This window comes from Apodemus sylvaticus, chromosome X, assembly GCF_947179515.1.
Source record: "Apodemus sylvaticus chromosome X, mApoSyl1.1, whole genome shotgun sequence".
Taxonomy (NCBI): domain Eukaryota; kingdom Metazoa; phylum Chordata; class Mammalia; order Rodentia; family Muridae; genus Apodemus; species Apodemus sylvaticus.
Window position 1 is genome coordinate 87,312,645 of NC_067495.1, and position 25,710 is coordinate 87,338,354.

General features: G+C 35.8%; 1 protein-coding gene and 1 non-coding gene across 4 annotated transcripts in view; one reads left to right on the forward strand and one right to left on the reverse strand.

The window, feature by feature from the left end:
* Diaph2 (diaphanous related formin 2) overlaps positions 1 to 25,710 on the forward strand; it is a 714,153-nt gene that overhangs the window by 522,068 nt on the left and 166,375 nt on the right. For all 3 annotated transcript variants that reach the window (XM_052170671.1, XM_052170672.1, XM_052170673.1), the window contains one exon: positions 11,414 to 11,549. In XM_052170671.1, coding sequence (XP_052026631.1) covers positions 11,414 to 11,549 — 136 coding nt within the window. The remainder of the gene's footprint in view (positions 1 to 11,413; positions 11,550 to 25,710) is intronic.
* LOC127675994 (U6 spliceosomal RNA) lies at positions 20,471 to 20,577 on the reverse strand. The gene has a single exon (XR_007975636.1). It is a non-coding gene; the product is annotated as a U6 spliceosomal RNA (small nuclear RNA).

The window sequence follows — 25,710 nt, forward strand, 5'->3', positions numbered from 1 at the left end:
TGTCTTTCTTACTATCTTTCTGCAACTTTTGCAACAGGGAGAATTAATTGCTCACTGTTTTGTATGTTCATATTTCTTTATGAATATAGCAGTCCTAAAAGCCTACACGTAATAATTGGTGGGGTATGGACCTCTCTCTCTCTCTCTCTCTCTCTCTCTCTCTCTCTCTCTGTGTGTGTGTGTGTGTGTGTGTGTGTGTGTGTGTGTGTGTGTGTGTGTATTTTGTTTTGTTTTGTAACAGAGTCTCCCTCTATAGCTCAGGTTTGTATCTTAGAGAGACCTTCAAGTAATGGTAATATCCTTCCTTAGCTTGACAAGTACTGAGATTAGAGGAGAGTACCATCAAACTCTGCCCCTTAGCCTATCCTTCTTTATCATTTGAGTTCCGCATCTTTATGGTTCTGTAACTCTTGCCCTTCTTCAAAGGAAACAACCCCACCCCTTATCTTTCTACTTCACTTTAAAAGGAGTGAAATGATAATAAAGGAATCATGATAAAAATCTAGTTATTTTTCAGTACTTAGTTATAAAAAGTGCCAATTTTACCTTCAGCATGCTTTAATATAAACAGAAAATTGAGAAAGTAACACTGGTATTTTTTTGTACTGGAATATCCACGATATTTTGTTCAGAAGTTCACATTGAAAGAACTTGAGTCTAAACTATGACATTTATTATTAAGAAATTTTGTACAGGATATACAAGCCAGTGTGTCTGTAAACTCCCTAAATCCTCATGCAAGTTATTTGTCCAACGTGTCAAGCCTAATGGCAAAAATCCCTCTCTACCAATAAATAAGGCAACTTAAAAAGAAGATTCATAGTGAGGCCAGAAAATTCCTCTATAAATAATGATATATTACCTTGGGAAAAAGAAGGTAAAGGAGAGGACATTAGATCATTAGCATAGTAAGCAAAGGGTAGTCCAGTCACTAAGTAAGCAATGCTCTTCAGTCAGATCTAGGTCAGAATCAAAGATATAATCACATGTGAGATGTCTTTTACATTGTAGAATGTAGCTAGACTTTGCATATACAGATGGAATGGCTCTATTCCCAGAATGCAATCACTAGTATATAACAGTACCCTTATTATTTCTAATTTGAGAGAGATGATTTTGAAGCAAAATGTCTCTGGTTCTGACCTGTTTCTCATTCAAACTCATTTTGAAAAGGATCCATAGTGTATTGTTTGCAGATATTTTTATGAGCAATCACCTAACTCCCAATGTGTCAAAAAACCCAAGAAATTGTACATTCACTTTACTTATTTTTCTATTTTCTTAAGTAGTGAATAAGACATATATACCAATGGAAACAAAATATTGTAGACTAGAAATCGAAGAATTCTCTAAGGGTTTATCATAAGACTTGGACTTCTAGCATGTTTTCTGTACCTCTTTACAGCTAACCAGCTAATCAGCTAATCTTCCTAATCATTTTCAGTAGAAAGCACTTTCTTGACTTGGTTCCATTGCTTTACCATCTGTACACCAGTGTTCTTTTTAAAGTCTCTTCTTAAAACATAACTGCAGAGCATAGTGCTCTGACTTCTGGAAGCACTCCAATAAACTTACCATTTACTTAAGGAGACATGTCATACAGTTCTCTTCCTTAAACTTTTTTGTGGTTTTTGTGGTTTGTTACTTCCAAACTTTGACATCTTTTCTTAATTCTTTTTCAGATTTCTTTTCATAATTGTATATTTTCCTTCCAACTCATTTCTGCTTTCTTGACTGCAACACACTTCTTGAGCTGTTTCTACTCCCTGTTATCAGCTTGCCTCAGCATTGCCTATCCCACTCTGGCGTTTCTAACCTCATGGGGTCTGAAAGGCAATACAGGCTTTACCTTCCTTACTTCACACAATGACATCTCTGAATCTCCATGCAGGGATATCCCTGCCACATTCCTGTCTTAAGCAACTTTTCTTAGTCACAGTGTGAGATTCCATAACCCCCCCCTTTTTTCTGTCCCTGTTCATAAAACCAGAACCATGTGGCCAAAGCTGCCATGAGGTTCTGCTGCTTGCTGGGGCTGTAACATGGCACCTTTTGCAATTACATCTTCACCAGCTTTCTCTTTTCAGTCATTTCCTTCATTGCCTACGTTTGGCTGCTGTCCTGGATCTCACACTGTAGACTAGGCTGACCATGAACTCAGGGATCTGTGTGCTTCTGTCTCCTAAGTGCTGGGATCAAAAGCATGTACCACATGTCTGGATCTAATCTACTCTTTAATTCCTTTTCACAAAATGGAAGTTTAGTTTAGCTGGATGGGATTATGCCCTGAGGTCACTACTCCCTTTAGTCAATTTAACAACTTTAATCTATTTATCTTCTTGAACACAGGATTTAGCATTCCACTTTCACTTCCTGCATCCCCTTTTTTCCATGAACCATACATTTTGTATTTTTTCTTGCTCAGCTTGCTTCTTTTCATCAAAATGTTCTCCATGAGAGTGAACAGTAATAGCTACACAACAGAATCTATAGTAGGGTGGTTTGAGATTTCCTTTGCCAATGTAATTAATCTAAAACATTTCACTATAGACTTGGGTAAGCAAACAAGAGCAAAACGCAGCCACATTATTTGCCAAAACATCACAAGAATAAAATAGTTTCTAGGCCACATACAAACATTCTTCTTTGAAACTGCTAGAGTCAAGTCCCCATTCTTCTACTTGCTTTACTCAAAGTCCCCAAATCTATGTCATATCAAAACAACAATAACAAATAAACAAACAAACATGTTCTAGCCTATCACAGGAATACCTCAGTCCCTGGTACCAAATTCAGTCTTAGTTTGGGTTTCATTGCTGTGAAGAGACACCATAACCAAAGCAACTTTTATAAAGGAAAGCATTTAATTGACTCTGGCTTATAGGTTGAGAGTCCATTATCATCATGTCAGGGAACATGGTAGTATGCAGGCAGAAATAGTACTGGAGAAGTAGTGAAGATCCAACATCTTGATCCACAGGCAACGGAAGGATACTGTGTGTTACCTTTATCTTTGAGCATAGATGACCTCCAGGCCAGCCAACAATCTATCTGGAACTGGCTTGTTTAGTGGACCACTGTAACCCATAGGTGCCATATCACTATATTTTCCCATGCTTCATCAATTTTGTGTTGTTTAGCTTCCATTCATTATTTGTTAGGGTGTGTGTGTGTGTGTGTGTGTGTGTGTGTGTGTGTGTGTGTGAAAATTACACTGATTCTTCAGATAGCATCAGTAAAGTGAAAGGTACAACTCCATAATTACTTGAAGGACATCTTGCTGTCAATAGTTTGGAAGATAACACAACAAATCAGCAAACAATCACTTTGTACTTAGAAAAGCACAGAGTGTGACTGGTAATCAAGATAGCTTTGTGAAAAGAAAATTGAGCTCAACCATTTAATTTACTTCTATGGAAGAATCAGTTCCCTCTAGTCCAAGAGAAACAAATATCTGCTAATTCCCTAAGATTTGTATTCCTTCCTGACTGACATTCATTATCAATGATGTTCAAAGAGAAGTAAACAGTAAATTTCAGGATACCAGTACATCCGATATTAAGGCAGTACCCCACATGAGTCTAGGAGATAGAGCCACAGAAAATTAACATTTCTAGGACTTCTTTCTGTCACAACACAGTGCCATGAGTGACTAAGCTTCATGGGTGATTCTTTTTGTTGATTATCCAGGAACTAGAACTCTCAGTAATAAACATGGTAAAGAATGTATGTATGTATGTATGTATGTATGTGTGTATGTATGTGTGTATGACTATTTCCTACATACCACTGAAGGCAAAAGTACCTAGATAGTAATCAGATTATTTTTATCTTATCATCCTTGCCCCTTCCACCTTTTCCTGTCTTTCCTATCACCCAAAAAAGAGATAAATGGCTGTATATATCTGGAGAGATTTCAAACATTTCATTCAAAATAAGATGAGGTGGAAGAAAAAACTTTTATTAGATATATAATGTGCATCAAAATCGAATCAAATTCAGTTACATAGAGTTAAAATATGAATAAGAACATCAAACAAATAATATAGAAACAAGGCAGTGCAAAAATGTATCATAAAATAAATACACTTAAGGTTTAGTGAAACAGTATTTACAATGTATTAGGCAGTGTGTGAAGTGTGATGACATTTTTTTAAAAGACACACCAGAAATGTCTATAGTCAAAGGAACTTATCTTTCTTATTATTGTTAAAAGATAATGTCCTTATGTAGCAGAGGATAGCCTTGTCGGGCATCAATGGAAGGAGAGGACCTTGGTCCTGTGAAGGCTCGATGCCAGGACAGTGAAGCATGAATGGATGGGTGGGGGAGCACCCTCAGAGAAGCAGGAGGAGGGGAGATTGAATGGGGGTTTCTGGAAGGGAAACTGTGAAAGGAGATAACATTTGAAATGTAAATAACTAAAATATGAAATAAAATAAAGATAGTGCCCTTGTCATAGAATTTTAGAGAACGCCTGTTTTAGAATTCTCTAAGTGTTCTATGGTATGAATTTTAGATCTATCCAGGTGCACTTAATCTTTGAAATTTAGGTTGCTGTCATTTCAGAAAATAGCCAAAAATGATATTAAACCAAGTTTTATAGTAAAATAGATGATGGAACTGGGTAACAAAATTTCTGCTTAAAAATAATGTGAATCTGAAATAATGAAACTGATTTCAGTAAAATCAGAGTTCAGTTCAGAAAGAGGAATTTCAAACACAGATTAATGCCCTCACCAAAATAAGTTTATGTCTTCCCAAGGTGGCTGTTTGAAATGATGATTGATGGTTTCAACAGCCATATTGGAACCGATCTTTTAACTTTACAGTTGCACTTTAAAATAGTACAAAACAGATACTGTATTTTAGAAGAATTTGAGCATCAAAAATGATAGAAATGGCATACCTCTTAAAATATTGTTGCAATCCTTGTTTTCTTATTTTTTATGTAAAGCATAGCAGAATGGAGAAACCTATAATTCAAAATATTGTCCAACAGGTAGAAAAGACCCAGGAGGATACCCAAGTGTTATTAAATCTATGGAAAAAAAGATATCTATGAGAAACTTTTTATTCCAAAAACCGATACTGAACTGTGTACTTCCTGCACTCAAAGAGTCTGAGGCGGGAGGATTGAGTCTGTGGGGAGGAAGGAGCACAGATTTTTCTGAAAGTCACTAAGGCACACCCCTCCCTATCCATCACTCTAAAACTGAAAAGAAAATCTTGTATTGCACTTGAGGGTTAACTTTTGTGGAACTTGGGTACTCCAGTGAATCCTGAAGACAAGTTACACCACTAGGAAAATATTTTAAAGGAAGATTTTGACTTTTTTCTTTTGCACAGAGGTCAATAAACAAGACACAAGCTTAAAAACTGACAGCTTTTTCTGAGACATAAGGAAGTTTTTTTTTTTCTTTTTACAAGTAATACAGTATCAAAATAGGTTCCTAGGGGAAGTCATGGGCTATCTACAGTTAGAGGACTCGGGCTCATGTTTCTTGAAGACTACACGTAAAGTCTATAAATTCTTACCATGCTTCTCACTATAACCTCAGTTGGTTGCCTCAGAACCTGATTGAGGTGCTGGAGCTGTTGCTCAATCGTTCATAAATTGTATGGAGCTGTGCATTGAATCCTCAGCATGGAAAAGCAAAATAAAACATCCTTATTGATTGTACTGCCTCTTCTAGCTTAGTACAGACACTACTATAACAATAAACTCAGGTCTTAGAACAGTAACTTAACACTGGTATGTTTTCCTCTACTTTTTCTTTCCTAGGATATTTTTCTATTAAAATATTGTATCCGTCACTTCAGAATTTCATTTTCTACCTTTAGCTCAAAAAAAGTTATAGATTAATTTTCTATAGTCACTCAAAGCAGTTCATAGATTTTAATCAAATAGTGGCCCATAGAGAAATGTTGAACTCAATTTGTTTTTCTTTCCCAGATGCAAAGATGGATGCTCCCATTCCTATAACAAACATGTCTGCTGAAACCTGCAGCATTTGAAAAGCTTTTCTATGCTACAGATTGCAGATTAACTTCTAGCTAATCATAGTTCAGAACTCTAATGGACTGTGACGAGAGAGACAGTTTTTCATCCAACTTCGTATCACATGTTTTTGCAGTTGTAAGGCAAATTTTAAAAGGAGGCCTTGGGGATCACAGCCAGCCACCATTATTGGCGCATGACCGCTTGTAACCAACTGCAAGTTTAATATCCAAGGAGATTTACACATAACAGGCTTTTTTCTTCTTGTTTTAAATAATTTACCTTTGAGATTCTCTTCACGACCATGATGGTGTGCAAAGATCTGTTTGTCTATCAAACCTCCAGATATGTATTGCAAGTGAAAGACACATTAATTTTTTATTTGTTTCCTAAGGAGTATGAGCAGTGAGCTGGTTGTGCAGAATAAAAGAGGGCTTTTTTGGTGAGCACTTACTTGTATTCACTTCAGCTGCCTTCCTCACCTATAGCAAATTAGATTCTTCCATGATTCTATTCCCTGCCAGATGGGAATCATTTACAAAAATCAATTCATAGAACCTTTTTTATAAACCATACACCAAAATCTGAAAACATTTTGTCTTAAAACAAAGGATACTGAAAAGATGTATGTATGGTGCTAATGCTTGAGGAACCTGTAAGTGTCTCCGTGTAAGCAAAGACCACACTTTTGAAATTAGCATGCATCTTTTCATTTAACATTGCAGGCTATCTGTGAGTGCTAATCTATGTCCAAAGGAATCTTCTGGACAGAAAATTGGGCTACAACATGACAAGTCACAAATATGAAGCCTCGGAAACCCTAAGCATTGGCATTTGTAAGAAAACTGATATAAATCTCAATGACCCAAAGCCAATAGATGATGAGAAAGCAAGCTACCATTCCAAAGTACCTTAATGGTTTTTTTAAAGGATGCCATGATTTTTCACAATAAAGAAATATGAGATATACGGGGAACTATGTGTGGAGGTGTTCTTGGTAATTTAATGTTTTGAGAACTCCCAGGCTGAAAACAGTTATTATGTAAATCAACCAGTTCCAGCTGCTAATTCTCAGAAATGGAAGAGTATAGAAACTTTAACTAGGTTTCAGCCCTTTATTTATGTTCTGAATTCGACATTAGGAAAGAGGGAGACACAAAGACTTTAGGGAATTCTGTTATATAAGATGGTGAGGGAGAAAATAGTGAGAGAGGAGTCATTAACAGAGAGACTGGAGTGACTGGAGACATGGCTCAGCAGTTTAGAACACTGACTTCTCTTCCAGAGGTTTGGGATTCAATTCTCAGCAACCACCTGGTGGCTTACAACCATCTGTAATGGGATCCTGATACCCTCTTCTGGTGTGTCTGAAGACAGCTATAGTGTACTCAAATACCTAAAACAAATAATTCTGAGAGAGGGAGGGGAGGGATGGAGGGGAGACACACACACACACACACACACACACACACGGAGACGGAGACGGAGACGGAGACAGAGACAGAGAGACTAGATAGAGGTATATTAGAACCTAGAGGGAATATAGGTGTGAAAGTTCAAGGTAAGCTAAAGAGCTGTTGAGACTGGATGTCAATGGACAAAGAGTAGACAAAGTCAAAGAATGTATACATTGTAATAGTATATAAGCATTTGTAGGTTAGTGGAAGCATACTGAATAATATAGTAAGTAATAAATGGGTTTTCTGCCACACAAACAAGTGCAGCAGAGTTTCAATTGAAGGAGGAAAATATGGGAGAGGAAATTACAGTCCAGAAAGGAAATGAGCAAAGACCAACATTGTCTGTAGAAAGCAAGGAATATAAGAATCAAAGAGAAAGGTTCTATTTGGTTTCTGCATTATATGTGGCACAAGATTTATCTGTGATTCACACCATATTTGCATAGGTTAAAGAGCAAGACTCTAAGCACTATCTATCTCTGCTATCAGTATATTTGTTCAGTGTCTGTTACTGAGTCACCTAAGTACTTGAGGAAGCTAATCAAGGTTTCAATTACGCCTGTAAGTAAGAAAGTTATACCTCTGTTGCAATTGTAGCTGATTGGTTGATGAAGTATTCATGAGATATTTCATAAGAGGAACTTTAAAGGTCACTTGTACCATAATAAGTGGAAATCTCACGGAAAGAAAAAGTTTAGCAGTATTATAGTGCTTATAAAGTCTTAAGAGGCTCTGATTCTCCAAGTCTGGTTGCTGCTGTTTAGAAGTCATTGCCCTCAGCCTTTGTCATGACTTCTTCAATCCAATATGCCCTTTAAGCACAATGAAACTACAGAGAAGGACTATCTAATGCTGTTTGCTATTAATTAAAGAATAGGATTTCTTCCTTTCCTTAATGGAAAGCTTTAATTTGACCTGAATTGCTGCTGAAAATTCTAATGAATGACTCCTGTAGTCATATGGTTCTTCACTTTTTCCAACCAAAAGCTGAGAAGCTTACTTTAATGTTCTCATTTATAAACTGGTGTTATCTAAAATGGTAGAGGAAAATCTGGACAAATATGGATCTTGCTTTACTACTTCCTCAAATATTGGGGATTTTCACTCACATATATCAAACTAAGAAATAAAACATCCAAGCTTATTAGTACTTTACATTGTGATATGATACACTGAGATGTGTATCTTCACAATTCTTTAATATAGCTTCCAGGAAATTTTTCCATAGAAAATTACAATAGTCTAACTAGCATCCAGAACAGTTAAAGTTAAACTGTAAGTAAAGTAAAATGATAGGTGGGAGAATTTTAAAAAAGAAAAGAGAGGACATTTACAGACAGGACTAACAGGGAAGCTCTACACATTGTTGGCGCCATCCTATAGGTTGGCACTGTAGTCTCCAATTGCAATAGCACACTAGATTTACAATATCATAGTCCATGTGGATCTTCTTGACTGCTTAGCACATGAACTATTGGGCCAATCATGAAATAATAATATTAACAATAACAACAGCAATATACACAAATGCTAACCTGCTTCCTCTCTTCTTCTGCTTGCCTCTTTTCATGTAGCTTAACAGAAATCATACCACTTCACCATGTGGCCAAAATGTATAATGTCTTTTGTATTGTTATCTTCATTTTTAAAAGCCAATTTACACTTCCTGGACTTTATCAAGTGTGTATTTTTATGTTCATTTGTACTGAAGTATAACTTGACAGATCCTAAAATCTTTTACCATCTTTTTTGGGTTGTATTTTTTCGTTCAGTAATACTGTTATCCAATATGTTGTTTTCATATATTTTCTTTGATTCTCAGGGCTTCTCTTCATTATCTTGTTGTGCCATTTTCTTATCAATCAATCAATCAATTAATAATTACTTTATTAACCTTGTATCCATCAAGAAGATCTACCACTGTACCAGTAGTGCCAAAAAATGCACATTTTTTTTAAAAGTTTGAGTAAGTCTTACTTTATTTGTAATGTTTCCTATGCTCTTGGTGCCACATTCACATTGTCCTCTCCCTCATCCTTTAAGAAAACAATAAACACTAGAAATGGAATGAAAGGACAAGTATTGTCTACTTACCTTTCAAATTACATAAATGCCTGACCCTGAGTACATACTCTAAATCATTTAGAAGTTTCTACGTATAGAAATAGCAACCTGATTCAGAGTCAGCACTGGGTGCTTTGCAACTTTTATTCATCTTTTCACAATCTCATACATGATTATAATACATCCTAGTCACACTCATCCCTCGGACTTCTCTCAGCCTCCTTAACCCCACCAGCTCCCACACTTCTCACCAAGACCCTCTTCCACTTTATGTGTTTGATTTTCTTTTCTTTTGTTTTTGCCTCATACTGCATTGGATTAAGCAGAGCTGCTTGTGAGGGGATGAAAGTAAAGCTATTCACTGGTGTCTGAGTAACCCATTAGTGGCCGCATCCCTGGAAACCCAGAAGACAGGCTTTCTCAGCTCTTCTTCATATCTTCGAGCACTTAAGATCTTTCTTTCTCCAATTCTGATATTCCCATAAAGATATTCCTTTAGTCTTAGAAGAGGTTTTATGTGTGCCCATCTAAGGCTCAATACTCCCTGGTCACTTGTTTTCAAAATTTCTTCCTAAAACCTCAATCTGGGGATGTTTGCCCTGCAGGTAACATTTGGTAGACTCAAGAGACTTGATTTGCCATATTGTAAAAGATACTAATTGCATCTAGTGGCTGGAGGCAAAAATAGCCATCAAATACCCTCCAACGCATAGGCCAAACCCTATATCATCATCATCATCATCATCATCATCATCAATCTAGCCAAAATGATTGTAGAAGAAATCCTTGAATCTGTCTATAGTATCCAGATAGTTGTGTGCTCAGAGCCTAATATGAGGAGTCTTTTAGCTAACTAAGGTAATAGGTATCATAGATGTAAAAATCAGTTAGATTTTATAGTAGGAAAGCAATCCTTTCAAGCCAGGAAATTTGTTCAGAGGGGTTTGCAGGAGGATTTTGCACTATTATTTCCTTTAACACGAAGAAAAAATATTTCAGTATAGACTGGAACTCTTAAAACAAAAAAAAAATCTTGTAAATGTATTCTTATTCTTGGGGTTTTCCTTATCTTATTTTTTATAGTTTTAGGAAAAGTGTATTTCCGTGCTATGTAGTATATCTATCAATCATAATCAAGAGAAACAGAACATGAAGGAATGAACTGGTAGTTGATGTAACTTTAAAATAGTCACTTCTCTGAACTCCAAAGAGGTTGACATTATTTCATCTGATCACTTTGCTACAAGTTTCTCAGCTTTTGTGTACAAGATTCATTCACTGGAATTCCATAAATATCAAAGAAGTAGAAATCTGTTTCATCATTTCCAACAATTTCAGCATATAAAAAGCTCTAAAACTTGCAGGTGATTGTTTCACGTCCTGAATCATTAGATGTAATCATTCCTCCAGCAACACAACCACCTCCACATCATAGACAAAAATACCTTGATTATAATGTATTAGGTTCTGCTGGAAGCACTTCAAGTGCACAACTCATTTCTCTTCACAAATATCCAATAAGGTAGATTTTTAACTCATTTTGCACATAACAGGAAACCGTTCAATAAGTGATGAAATCCTTAGTTTGCTCGTATATCAAAAGTAGCTCATTTTTAACCATAAAGTAAGTAATTTCATTGTTATGCCTATAACATAGATAACCCTGTTTTCCTGCCACAACACATAATGAGAACTGAAAAGATTATTTCAAATATGTCTTAAGTGTAATTATTTGTCTCTGTCAACAAACAGTATATGCCTACCCTCTGAGGCTGCTATGAAAATTTCCTGTCACAGCTAAATTATAGAAGTTTTAAAGTGTGCACCTTCTCTATGATATACTGTGTAGGAATAAACAGAATTTTTTTAATTTTATTTTTGTCTTTAGGAAGCACTGAAAGAAAACTACAAGAGAAAGGAAATAGAAGAGAAGAGCAGGAGGGCAAAGCTTGCAAAAGAGAAAGCTGAGCAAGAGAAGCTGGAACGCCAGAAGAAGAAGAAACAACTTATTGATATAAACAAAGGTACAAAACCATTTGCAATGCTTTGCGTATGCTGTGACCGCATAGGCTTTTGAACCATGAAGATTTCTGTATCTAGACCATATGGTACAGCTTAGTTACACTCTATCTTAAAATTAACATGTATTGTAATATATTGATGAATATCAAAGATCCCTGGGCATATTGCTGAGTGGAGGAGAATGGACATTTCCATAGGTTCTACTTCAGTCCCCCATAACTACAATGGAATTTTATAATGATGGGTAAAGTATAAAGTCATTTAATTTTTAAAAACTGTTTAAATATAAACTGATTTTATTCCTGGAAGAAAACTCATGGTATTCTTACTTTTTTTCCAGTTAGATTTTGCTCATGTAACTATTTTTATTTCTGATCACTCTACACTAAACACTAAATTATGGGTAATCAGTATGAGATGTTTTATGGTTGAATCTTGTCCTTTATTTATTTGTTATGATAGTGTGTTCTAGAGAAGGCCATCATGGAAGAAGAAGAGAGTGAGATGAGAAGTGAAAGCTGATCTGAGGGGATGAGGGTCAGACTTTAACTTCACTTTGTTGGCATATATCTATTGTCAGTGCTATAACAACAGTCCTCCTTGGGGGCATGAACATTCCAAGTCATAATGGATATTGACAGCTCTATTACCAATTGGAAAAACAAGGACTGCTAAGCATCTGACTCAGCTGGGAGGCTAAGTAGGCAGTCCTGGTGCATTCACAGTAGTATACACTAAGTGTTCTCTAAGCTAACAAGAATGGTAGAGAAAAAATTTTCTTTTTGTTAGATGTTGAAGAAGAGAGAGCAGAATACTCAGAATGGTTGCATAGATCTATATTGACAACACTAAGGAAGTAGAAACAGGGAGATCACAAATGTAAGGCCACACTGAGTTACAGAATGAATTACACTTTATCTCAAAACAAATGGGGGTGATAAGGGTACAGACAGAAAGAAGCAAAAAGGATTAATACTCAGGTATTTTGTGCACACAAGGCTAGCCTAGCTGCTCAGGCCCTGAGTCCAGCCATTAGAAACAATGAATTCATGAAATTCTTAGACAAATGGATAGAGCTGGAGAACATCATACTAAGTGAGGTAACCCAGTCTCAAAAGATTAATCATGGTATGTACTCACTAATAAGTGATATTAGCCTGGAAAACTGGAATACCCAAAACATAATCCACATATCAAGTGAGGTACAAGAAGAAAGGAGGAGTTGGCCCCTGGTTCTGGAAAGACTCAGTGAAGCAGTATTCAGCAAAACCAGAACAGGGAAGTGGAAAGGGGTGGGAGGGAGAACAGGGGAAGGGAAAGGGGCTTATGGGACTTTGGTGGGGAGGAGTGGGGGCCAGAAAGGGGGAAATCATTTGAAATGTAAATAAATGTTAAGAATGGAAGGCCTGGCAGTTCTCTTTAAGTAACTTTCACAGCAGGGAGAAAAGACAGACCTTCTCCCTTCTCTTGAGCACTCTGAGGTCCAGATGATCAAATTAAAACACAAGCAAACCCAAATCTGATTAAGATACAAAGTAGCATGCTTGATATTGGAATACTTCCTGCCATATTTAGAAATAATAAAAACTTCAAACTCTTTTAGAATATTGACCAGATAGCAAACACCACTCCAAGATTTACTACATTCTAAGAAAAGCATCAAATCAGTTCTTTGATCTCTATGCAGTGAACACTAATTATTTCATCGTTTGGAAAATAAACAGAAGGTCATACAATTTAAGGAATTTGGCAAAGAGGGTACACAAAGAGATATTTAGCACTGAGATAGAATAGAAGTCATGTAACTCCAGAATTTTTACACTTATTTTTGCCTCTATCAATCAACATTAATAGCAACTGTTCAGTAGTATTTTCTATGTTCCAAGACAGACTTATTATAAGACATTAGCCCATGTGCTTATTGAAGCTGGCAATTCCATAATTTACAAGGAAGGTCCACAGGCTAGAACCCAGAGAACAGCCACATCTGAGTCTGTTCTTCCTCCTGCGTGAGTAAAATTAGTCTTTTTGTATTAGTAGAGTCTTCAGCTGATGGGTGAGATACATTCTCAAAAGAAAATTCAATGTGCTTTATTCAAGTCTATCAATTTGAAAGTTAGCATCTTCCAAAAATAGCCTCACTGAAACAAGGAGAATATTTGACCAGATTTCTAGGCAATGTTGCTCAGTCACGTTGACATATAAAATTAAGCATCACAAGAAAAGTGTCAAAAAGTTGTATTGACAGTCTCTGGTGATTGCTTTCATGTAGGAATTGAGGGTGGGCACTCTGAAGAAGGGAATGTATTCATTCACAAAGAAAGAAAATTCATTTGTAAAGCAGATTTGGTTGTGAGAATTACAGTGGGTCATATCATTTGAACATGTTCAGTTTTCAAATGCCTTGGAAAGAAATCTTAAGCGGATCTTTAAGGGAAATCTTTGAGATCTCTGTACATGAGAATGAAACCGAGGAAGGAAGTCATAACTTCACGTTCATGATTGTTTGAAGATTGAAGTAGTGATGATTACTAGAAATGGTAGAAAATGATAGATTAAAACATGTATTATCTCATACTTCTGGAGGCTAGCAGTTTAAGGTGAACATCCACAAGGCTGCATTACTTTGGAAGAATCTAAATCCTCCCTTTACCTAAGTGTTTACCAGTTTTTCACTATTTCCCTGAAAATATGCCAAGACGTGGCTAATTGTCTCTTTAAGTTATCATTGAAAACAATGTAAAAATCTAAAGTTTTTCAGTGTTTGCTGAGCTTGAGGGATGTGACCATTAGAGACACATTTTTTTCAGTGCTAGATGCATGGCTCAGCGAAGAATAATGAATACTGTTCTACCAGAAGATCTAAGTTCAATTCATATCACCCAAACCAGGCAGTTCACAACCACTTAGAACTCCAGTTCCAATGAGATGCCCTCTTCTGATATCTCCCTGGAGATCGCACCCAACCACACTGAGACATACATGTAATTTTGAAAAGAAAATGAGTAATATTTATCCCTTAAGGACTATTAGTCATGTAGATCAAATAAATGTTAGGCTTCAATACTGGCAATTTAACTTGTGACTGTATATAAAAATGTGTTATTGTTGTTATTGTTATTATACATTTCAATAGTATTTTACATGAGGACTGTGTTCATACCTCAGTATAAGTTACAAAAAGATATCCCTGAAAGATTATGTAGTATATTTTAAGTTCTAAGAATGGAAAGATGCAGAAAAGGAAAAAGAATATAGTCATATGTCAAGATGGAGCACAGTGTACCACATAACTATGTATAATTTTATCCATTAATCAAAATGGTTAAACTACTTATGCCAGTTACTCAGATTTAATTATTAGGAATTGCACATTATATATATATTTGGTCACACTGTGGACTGTAAATGTATACAGTTAAAATAAACACAGAGGAACAGAGGATATAGCCAAATCCTTGTATCACACATGCAAGCTCCGTGTTCTATTTCCAGTACCACAAAATTAATAATAACTAAAAATCTTTTAAATTTTAGCTAAAACTATATGTACTTGTTAACAGTTTCTAGTTTGTATCAACTTAATAAAATGGCAAACTATTATAGAAAAACCTTCCATGAACTCATAAAACTACTAGGTAACAACAATGAAACATAATTATCTGCCTGGCAAAATTATATACTCTTAAGGTAGAGAAACATATTATGATTTAATTATCCTAAAATAACAAAATAATTACAATGTAAAAGATTATATCTGAAATCTAGGTATAATCAGCTGAGTTTAGAAATAAAGATATAACAAAGCGAAGCAAATAAATGCTAATATTCAAGATAAAACCATTAAAATGTCATGTATTACATCTCAGGTTTTAAAAACCTATGGATCAGAAGGCAAAAGTGATAACAGGAAACCATATTTTACTGTAAATGAGAAACTAGTTATTTCATGCTAAGGAGGCCATAATTTGTGAGTGTGATTAAAAAGCGATTGCTGTATTAAAGGAGTTGTTTTAGCTCCATCTCCTAGGTTTATACATTGGTCCTTCTGTATCCATTCATGCTTCAGTTCCTTCAGCTGAATGTAGGGCAATGACATTTGTCTTGTGTAGTTTTCAAAAAGATTAAAGGAGATAATTAAGTATAGTAACACTCTTGATACCGATGAGCCATTTAATACTTGTTGAAGAATATAGAAAATGCTCAAGAAATCGTTCTTACCTTCAAGACGCTTTAGTTTTGTCAAAGAGATTTAATAAAGCTGAACCAGCAATTAGTAAATTGTGTGCCAATATGTAGTAGAAATCATTTGCTTTGTAGGCCTATCCAAAGGGAAACATCAATTTAGTTTGGTAAAATGTCAACTCTTCATGGAGAAGGCTAAGAGTAGTTTCTGTGCATATTATTTGATCTACTCATTGAAACATGGGTCAAATTTTGATAAATAGCATCAGCACATCTGGTAACAGGCCTCAGATAAGCTATGTTTAATGGACCATGGGAAAATAGAAGAAAATGATGAAGAGTATGAAGTCCTAAATTCAAGTTCTGCCTCCATCATTTCCTTAGCTCTAATATGTTAGTGTATTGAGTCTTTCTGTCTCTGACTTTCTTCATTTAGAATATGAATAATTATTCATATAATACAAATATATATCAGTATTTTTTTTCTCTATTGCGAGTACTAACTCTGAGGTAGGAACTGTTTGTACTTGAGCATACACACCTAATAAATAATGATGTCTTTTGACATATTCTCAATCTCTAGCGCTTTCATGCTAAGTCAGTATTTTCTGCTATTACCCTGGTTAGGAACAAGGTTGGGTTTGGAGAAACAGGGGAAAGAGAGGATAGAGCCAATCTACTAAAGTTCTTGGAAGTGAATCGCAAGAGTTATGGCATGATGAGGGAGGAGAGCCCATGTTATTGAAGGAATTCTTTCAGGGATTGCTGAAGTAGTAAACCTGAAGCACAAGAAAGAAGAGGTGACTACAAGAAGGACATAGCTGGGAAAGAACAGTGAAAGGTGAAGAAAAAGGAGTTAGCTGGCAGCTGATTCTTCCTTCAAAGGCTTTTAAACCAGTGACAGTTTAAGATGGTACTAGCAGGAAGGAAAAATTCCATGAAGGAATGAAGAGAGACTGTGTGAGTTACAAGCCACCAATTTACCAGAGAGCAAGAGGATTAATTTTTTTCAGAACTGCAGTTTTACCAATAGGTAATTATATATTGATGTCTTTTAGCATATTAGGATATTTCATTCATCCAACTAACATTTATTGCATCATTTCCCAAATAATCATAATTAGAGCATGCACAGTAATATAGTATTTATTTGAATGTAAAATGAAGAAAGCTAATTTACATGCAGCAAAAATTATGCTAAATCAATAAATGTGCTCGAAAATGTGTGTGCACACTATATGAACTACATAAAGTGCTGAGAATAATCTACCTTCTCCAACCTGTGCTTATGTTGATATAGACGATAATTAACTTAGGAACCATTAAAACCATTAATTAGTTATGTGGGGAGAGAAAGAAAGCTTACCAAATATTTGTAAATAAATCTCTTTCTTTTCATGTTTATGGAAGTCAGCAAATTACTTGCAATGACTTGCATAAAGCAATAGGAAAAGAATACATTAAAAAATTGACATTTTTACATTGCAAACTACAGCTGTGATTCTGACCAAATATTATTTAATCAGGAATGGTTTTGTTATTCCTTATAGAATATCATATGGAAATTAGAATTATCTGTTCTTTCTATTACAATGATAAAGAATGAGGATAAATCAGTCTTCATAGAGTAGAGTAGCAAGTTTTGATGTATATACCTTTGCATGTTAATGGTATACAAAGGCACACTCTCTAGGAAGTCTGTCCTTACCTAGATCATGTACTACTATCCTTTATAGATTTTGGGGCCTGTTCTTCCTTCCAGCCTCATCCTCCCAGAAATAAGACTCACTCAAAATATATTTATAAATACCTTGGCCATATAGCTAGGCTCTTCTTTTACTAGAATCACAACTTAGGATAACCTATTTTAATCTACATTTTACCATGTGGCTGGCTACCTGTGCTCAGGGACCATGTGTCCATCTCCTCTTGTCTTCCCGGGTGTATCTTCCTTTCTGGCTCTATTCCAGAATTCTCTCTGCCTCCTACATGCCCCACCTTCTATTTCCTGCCAAAGCCATAGGCTATCAGATTTACTATTGATAGGCGCACATCCATACAGACATAATGTATTCCCTCTACAGTCCTTTGGTTTGCTGTCCATCTCCATCCCCCTCTCTAAATGCCTACTTGCATATTTATATGAAACCTTTTTTATAATAAACTTACACTCTACTTAAAAAAGTACTACTTTCTAGAAAAAAAACAGTTGATAGCAATCTATTTATAAGATTCAAGATAATTATATCTTGACTTGGGCAAGGTGTTACACACCCGTAATCATAGCACTTGTGAGGCAGAGGCAAGGATGATCTCAAGTTTAAGGTAGTCTAAAACTAGAAAGAGTTCCTTAACTCAGAAAACAAAACTATCTCCCAAGTGAATAAATACGATTTTTCATACATTTTTCTTAAATGAGGATAGGTTAATACTTTGTTTCCTGATGTCAGAGTCCACATCTTAAATGATAATAACACAAATTATAGATGCAAAATACCATAGATGATGGAACTGATTCAAGTAGTTTTTAAGCATCTCTGATAATATAATTTACTGAAGTAATACATACCACCATTTTTGCATATTTTACATATGCTAACGAATGTTTCCTACATGTTTATGCAGTGTTAAGTGAGTTCATATACTTGGTAAAGCCTTCTCTTTGAAGACATGAGGAATATCTGGATGATGCCCTTCTTATTTAAACTACTTTATTACCTATATCACCAAACGTGTAAAGGATTCTATATTTGATCAAAATCAGAATGTTTTCTCTTTGTTCTCTAGGTTAGAATTTTTCACTGGATACTTGGGTGTTACTTTCTCAGAATTATTCAATACAGTAAATTTTGTACAAGTTTGGAGTTTTTAGCACAGTAAGGTATGTGTATCATGAGGACATCCATGAGCAGGTGGAGACTAGTGGAGAATGTTGACTGTACTGCTGTCACCCTCCACCTTTTTCCCTTAAGACAGGGAATCCTAAACCTGGAGATAGGTTTGCAGCCATCAGTTCCCAGCAATTGTACTGTCACCCCCTTAGACAGCATAGGGGTTACAGTTGCATGCCAGCCATGCCTGGGTTTTTCATTTTCAATATGAGTTCTGTGGATTTGATCTCTGTTCCTCATGCTTTTTTTTATTGTTATTATTATTATTATTATTATTATTTTATTCGATATAATTTTTTAATTACATTTCAAATGATTTCCCCTTTTCTAGCCCCCCACTCCCCGAAAGTCCCATAAGCCCTTTACTCTTCCCCTGTCCTCCCACCCACCCCTTCCCACTTCCCCGTTCTGGTTTTGCCGAATACTGCTTCACTGAGTCTTTCCAGAACAAGGGGCCACTCCTCCTTTCTTCTTGTACCTCATTTGATGTGTGGGTTATGTTTTGGGTATTCCAGTTTTCTAGGTTAATATCCACTTATTAGTGAGTGCATACCATGATTCACCTTTTGAGTCTGGGTTACCTCACTTAGTATGATGTTCTCTAGCTCCATCCATTTGCCTAAGAATTTCATGAATTCATTGTTTCTAATGGCTGAATAGTACTCCATTGTGTAGATATACCACATTTTTTGCATCCACTCTTCTGTTGAGGGATACCTGGGTTCTTTCCAGCATCTGAAAATTATAAATAGGGCTGCTATGAACATAGTAGAGCATGTATCCTTATTACATGGTGGGGAATCCTCTGGGTATATGCCCAGGAGTGGTATAGCAGGATCTTCTGGAAGTGAGGTGCCCAGTTTTTGGAGGAACCGCCAGACTGATTTCCAGAGTGGTTGTACCAATTTGCAACCCCACCAGCAGTGGAGTGTTCCTCTTTCTCCACACCCTCTCCAACACCTGCTGTCTCCTGAATTTTTAATCTTAGCCATTCTGACTGGTGTAAGGTGAAATCTCAGGGTTGTTTGATTTGCATTTCCCTAATGACTAATGAAGTTGAGCATTTTTTAAGGTGTTTCTCTGCCATCCGAAGTTCTTCAGGTGAGAATTCTTTGTTTAACTCTGTACCCCATTTTTTAATAGGGTTGTTTGGTTTTCTGGAGTCTAACTTCTTGAGTTCTTTATATATATTGGATATTAGCCCTCTATCTGATGTAGGATTGGTGAAAATCTTTTCCCAATTTGTTGGTTGCCAATTTGTCTTCTTGATGGTGTCCTTTGCCTTACAGAAACTTTGTAATTTTATGAGGTCCCATTTGTCAATTCTTGATCTTAGAGCATATGCTATTGGTGTTCTGTTCATAAACTTTCTCCCTGTACCGATGTCCTCAAGGGTCTTCCCCAGTTTCTTTTCTATTAGCTTCAGAGTGTCTGGCTTTATGTGGAGGTCCTTGATCCATTTGGATTTGAGCTTAGTACAAGGAGACAAGGATGGATCAATTCGCATTCTTCTGCAAGCTGACCTCCAGTTGAACCAGCACCATTTGTTGAAAAGGCTATCTTTTTTCCATTGGATGTTTTCAGCCTCTTTGTCGAGGATCAAGTGGCCATAGGTGTGTGGGTTCATTTCTGGATATTCAATCCTGTTCCATTGATCCTCCTGCCTGTCACTGTACCAATACCATACAGTTTTTAACACTATTGCTCTGTAGTATTGCTTGAGGTCAGGGATACTGATTCCCCCAGACTTTCTTTTGTTGCTGGGAATAGTTTTAGCTATCCTGGGTTTTTTGTTGTTCCAGATGAATTTGATAATTGCTCTTTCTAACTCTTTGAAGAATTGAGTTAAAAATATGGAACGCTTCACGAATTTGCGTGTCATCCTTGCGCAGGGGCCATGCTAATCTTCTCTGTATCGTTCCAATTTTAGTATATGTGCTGCCGAAGCGAGCACTGTTCCTCATGCTTATACAAGAAGCACTGTTACCTACTAAGCCATGTCCTTGGCATTGGACTATATGTTTCTAATGAAAAAAATTAGGCTCCATTTTAAGAAAACATCATGCATGCTATGTTATTATCATTCATTTGATAAACAGGTTTATTTTTGAAATTTTAAATTAAAACAGTTAACATGTTGAAATGCAAAAAGTTATTCCCACTGTAGTAATCACTAAAAACCTAATGATTAACCTCTTAATGACATGTGATTTCAGGCAGATTTCTCATCATTGACTTAACCTGCAATTGAAATGAGTTTACTTCCCTATTATTGAAGCTAGACAAACCTGAACATTCCATATGCAGTGTAGCCTTGAGAGTTCACCTAACCTTACTGAACCTCAGCTTCCTCATCTAAAAGACAGTGAAAGTAATGGCTTCTAGTTCATGGGATTCTCATATCAAGTAAATGAGAGGACATATGCAAATCTCTGAGCACTTGCCTAGAATACAATTGACATTGAATAATGATTTAATAATAAATGAATAATAAAATTAGTTTTAGTGAATATATGAAGGTTACTATTGACAACTCTTAAATTGCTCACCTAAAATGGGAGATGTTTGGCTTAATCTGGTTTTTATGACTTACAGAAAGGCCATGTGCACACGAGTCTTTATCATGCATTGTCTTTCTAAACTCTTATCAGTACATGATCCTCATCTCACTCCACAGATCTCCTTACACAAGTAAAAATGGACACTATATCGCCATCAAATATAATTTGGGGTAAATAACACATGATATGCACTTTATGATAGGTAACTGGGATCTAATTATAGTCTCTATTGAGCCATTGTTAAAAATATTAGTGACCACATAAGTATAGGAAAGTATACGTAAGCTAAACAGCTTCCAGGATATACTCTAGATTATAAGATTCTAAGTGTATCTTCCTGTAGTAAATTTTAGCCACTTAATATTCGTGATTATTTTTTTCTGACTTCATACCACAATAATTGCAAGCATGGTACCAGTTCAGTGGAAATAAGCATTAAACTCTCATTCTAGCAACTCCAGCAGAAAACAAGTTTCTACATCTACTAAAAATATTCTTTTAAATGGGAAGACAAAAATAAATATGTGAAACAAGATAGGTAATTTACTTAGGTCTCATTAAGCTTTCTTACATTCTAAATGCAGAATCTCAGATTCATAAAAACTGTAAGAGCTATCTTCCATGTGCTGAGCATTTAGCAAGATTTCATCAGTCCTATATAGGAGATGGTGTTAAGTTGGCAATTACAAATTTGGCTTTACTTTACAGTATATGTGTGTTGCTATGTATGCCTTATGTGTCTTTACTAGGAAGAAAACTGTAAGAATGTCGAAGCAGGTGGGTAAAAACAATAAAATTTGATACATAAGAAATGGCCAAATAATTTGGAATGTAAACATAGAATATAGAAAAAAATCCAAAAAAATAAAGAAAGGAAGAAATGGCCAAAGCGGCCGGGCAGAGGTGGTGCATGCCTTTTAATCCCAGCACTTGGGAGGCAGAGGCAGGTGGATTTCTGAGTTCGAGGCTAGCCTGGTCTACAGAGTGAGTTCCAGGTCAGCCAGGGCTACACAGAGAAACCCTGTCTCAAAAAAAAAAAAGAAAGAAAGAAAGAAAGAAAGAAAGAAAGAAAGAAAGAAAGAAAGAAAGAAAGAAAGAAAGAAAGAAAGAAAGAAAAAAAAAAGAAAAAGAAAAAAAGAAATGGCCAAAGCATAGTGTAGGTGTCCTAATCATTTATTAGAGATATATGTTTGCTCCATATTTTAAGTTTGATTCTCATTGTAGAAAAGTATTAAATGAATAATAACAGCTGTTATATACCCACATTGTGGTTAATTTGGCTCTCTTCTCAGTCGAATGCATTTGGATTCATGTCAGTAATTACACCTAACAGAATCAGAGAACCAGCAAACTGCACTGAACCCATTCCAGTCTCTAATAATGCCTTAAAAAAATACATTGGTTTCATCCAAACTCTGTCCTTGAGGCCTTGGTCTTCAGAGAAGACAAAATCTACTGTTGTATTAAATATCCCAAAGGATTATTCCAGATGAAAACTTTTCAGTGTTTTCTTTAATTTAATTCCACAAATTTTTATTGAACTCCCAGAGTATACTGAGCAGAGCAATGCACCCTAATCATAGTCGTTGTCTTACAAACAAGTATCATTATCCTAGTTGTAGCGTTATTAACTACCAGACATTCTATGTACATCTCTGCTATGAAAAGTGATGTCTCAGGCATGCGAGCCTAAATTATATTGGTATGTATATTCTCATAGATCATATAGAATATTTAACATGTAAATTTAATGTCATTTCACATATATAGTGTATATGTTTAAAAATTTCTGTTTCTTCTTCTCAGATGTCCAATCTTCAGTCACCAGTTATTCCCTTCACATATGGATCATCAATAAAGTAGAAAATATCTTAACTAGTTACCGGGACATTATGTGAATAAAAACATGTTATAATTTTACAATGATATTTAAAAAAAACATTAAAACCTAAGCTTATAATATCTGACTCTCATCCGAATCAATTGTAGGTTTCATATGCTACTTAGTAAAAAGTGTAGAAGATCATATAATTCATTTGAGAATTGAAAAACTATTATCCTTTTAGATTGCAATTCATTATGCATGATAGAATACTTTTATTTGTTAGAAGCAGTTGTGGAATCTACTTTAAGTGTACATTGCTTTAAAAATGACCCTCTCTTCATCAGAATGATTATTCCAGAGCTGCTGGATTTTATTTAGCCTGTTCTGTTTCCTGAGCCTTGGAAACTTGTAAGTCTAAAATAAGCCATGTTGATGATTGGACAGGATCCAGGACAGTTTATTTCATATTTGTGTACTTCTATGGATTAAGACAATTACATTTTCAAAGAGTGCTGGATTAGGCTGTGCTGTGAGGTGTAAGGTAAAACATGCGGCTTTGCTTGACTGTCTAGGCCATTATTATTATAACATGATCCTTACCTGAACATTTAAGGTAAAAACCCTATGCAGCTGCAGGTTTGAAATTGTTCATATTCCTTGTTCCTTTCAGCAGTGTCTTATACATTCTTGGTTGACTTGCTACCTTGTCTGATTTTTCTAGAACAGTATATCCGTGAAAGGAAAATGTGTTCCCTCTAGTCCTCTTTTTGTCAAAAACCCTTTGCACTTGCTTTCGTTTGCCAATTGAACCTTTTTTGAAATGCATCAGTAGGGAGAGCTTGCCTAGCCTTTGCTAGACACGAGTAGCTGTAGGTGCATTTAAACAATTCAACTTGAAAAGGGAATTTCTCTCTTTTTATTTGAAAACAATTGAAAATGAAAGGTGTATGTCTCAGGACATAGTACTTAACCGACCTCTTTCTACTGAACTGAGCTCTGCTATATGAAACTGCTTCCCCTGTGTCTTCCCTAGTGTTTTAAAAACAAGCTTTGCTTATTTGAGGTAACTGGTTTCAAGGCAGAACTCTATCCATTGAAAGCAGAATCCATTATGTTATTAGGTCTTGGTATACTGTTCTTGCATCTCTTTTCCTTTGTTCTTAGTCAATATAGCTATGCTCTAACGACTATCTGATTATATTTCAAGGAGAAATTGACACTGGGACTATAGAGATGCCTGTAAAGATGAACCACAGTTGTATTAACCTTTAAATGGAACCACAGTCCATCTGCCCACAGTACATGTAACCTGTATTTTTAAGTAATCCTCTAAACTCCTGTGACTAAAGCGTGTTGAAAATATCCATTTTCACTTGAGTAACCATAACAATAAATGAAAGCCCCAGAGGAATGTGTCTGCCCTAACTTTTGGAAATAGTAGTAGAAGGGGCTGTCTTTGAAATTTCCAGGCTAGCTATATTTATCCTGTCTCTTATTTGAACACCCAAAAGAAGTGAAGTAAATACTTATATATTTTAAGAAGTATAACCTTATAAAAAGTATTGGGTACTCAAAACTTCAATGATCAATAGCATAATTGAAGGATGTAGAAACCAGCCTGATGTGGTGCCACATGCCTTTAAAGCCAGTACTTAGGAGGCAGAAGGAGGTGGATCTCTGAGTTGGAGGCCAGGCTGGGCTACATAGTGAAATCTTGTCTCAAAAAAAAATCTTTAAAAAAAAACTAACAACAAAAACAGGCATTGTGGTTTATACCTGTAATCCCAGGACTTGGAAGGTAGAGAGGAGATAATCAGTAGTCATGCTCTTCCTAAGCTGTGCTATGACTTCAAGGCCAGCCCTAGTTACATACAACGTTATTTCAAATAAGTAAATACACAGACACTAAGGGCTAACGGACTGCATAGGTACCAATGTAAAACTGAAAGGTACAGATCTTACTGTGGCACTATCCATGTCTGGTGGTAGTAGGTCATATCCTTTAGATGGAAAAATGAGACCATATCCCATTTGGGTTTTGTGGACTTTACTTTGTCATTGTTGTTGTTGTCATCTCACAAATGTGGTAGGGAAAGGATTTCTGACTTTAGAAGTTGACCATCTGTAAATGAAATCTTTGATACTCAAGAAGTGCCAACATTTAGTTTATCAAATTTAAGGCCTTTGTTATGAGCATTACTTCTCAGTGGTAGAGAGTTTCTGAGGCGAGCTCTGGATTTTCATGTAATTCTTTTATGTAATATTTATCTGTAAAGCCGTGCGGATTTTATGACTTGATGATGCCTTTTCATCATTCTGCTGTGTGGCTCTCCCTCTGTCTTCAGCATTGTTACACTGTCACACACCTGCTGATGCATTGCTGCCTGGTAGGTGACATCATGATTTGTGAGCAAGCCGATATATAAATAAGGTGGTGAGAACTGCCTCAGCAATTCTGTTTCTATTTGAGATGAATTAAATAATCTCTTTGTGTTCTCTTACATTTCCCTCCGCTCTGTGTTTTCACAATTATATTAGACACTGTAGGGGAAGCTTCCCCCCCCCTCTCCCTATTTCATTCCATTTTTAAAGAATATTCAGTTAATCCAAAACTTTCCTAGAAATGTAATACCTCATATGACATAATATACTTCTAGTTCTTTAGTATATGTAGGTCATGCCTGAATGTAGAATTCAGCAA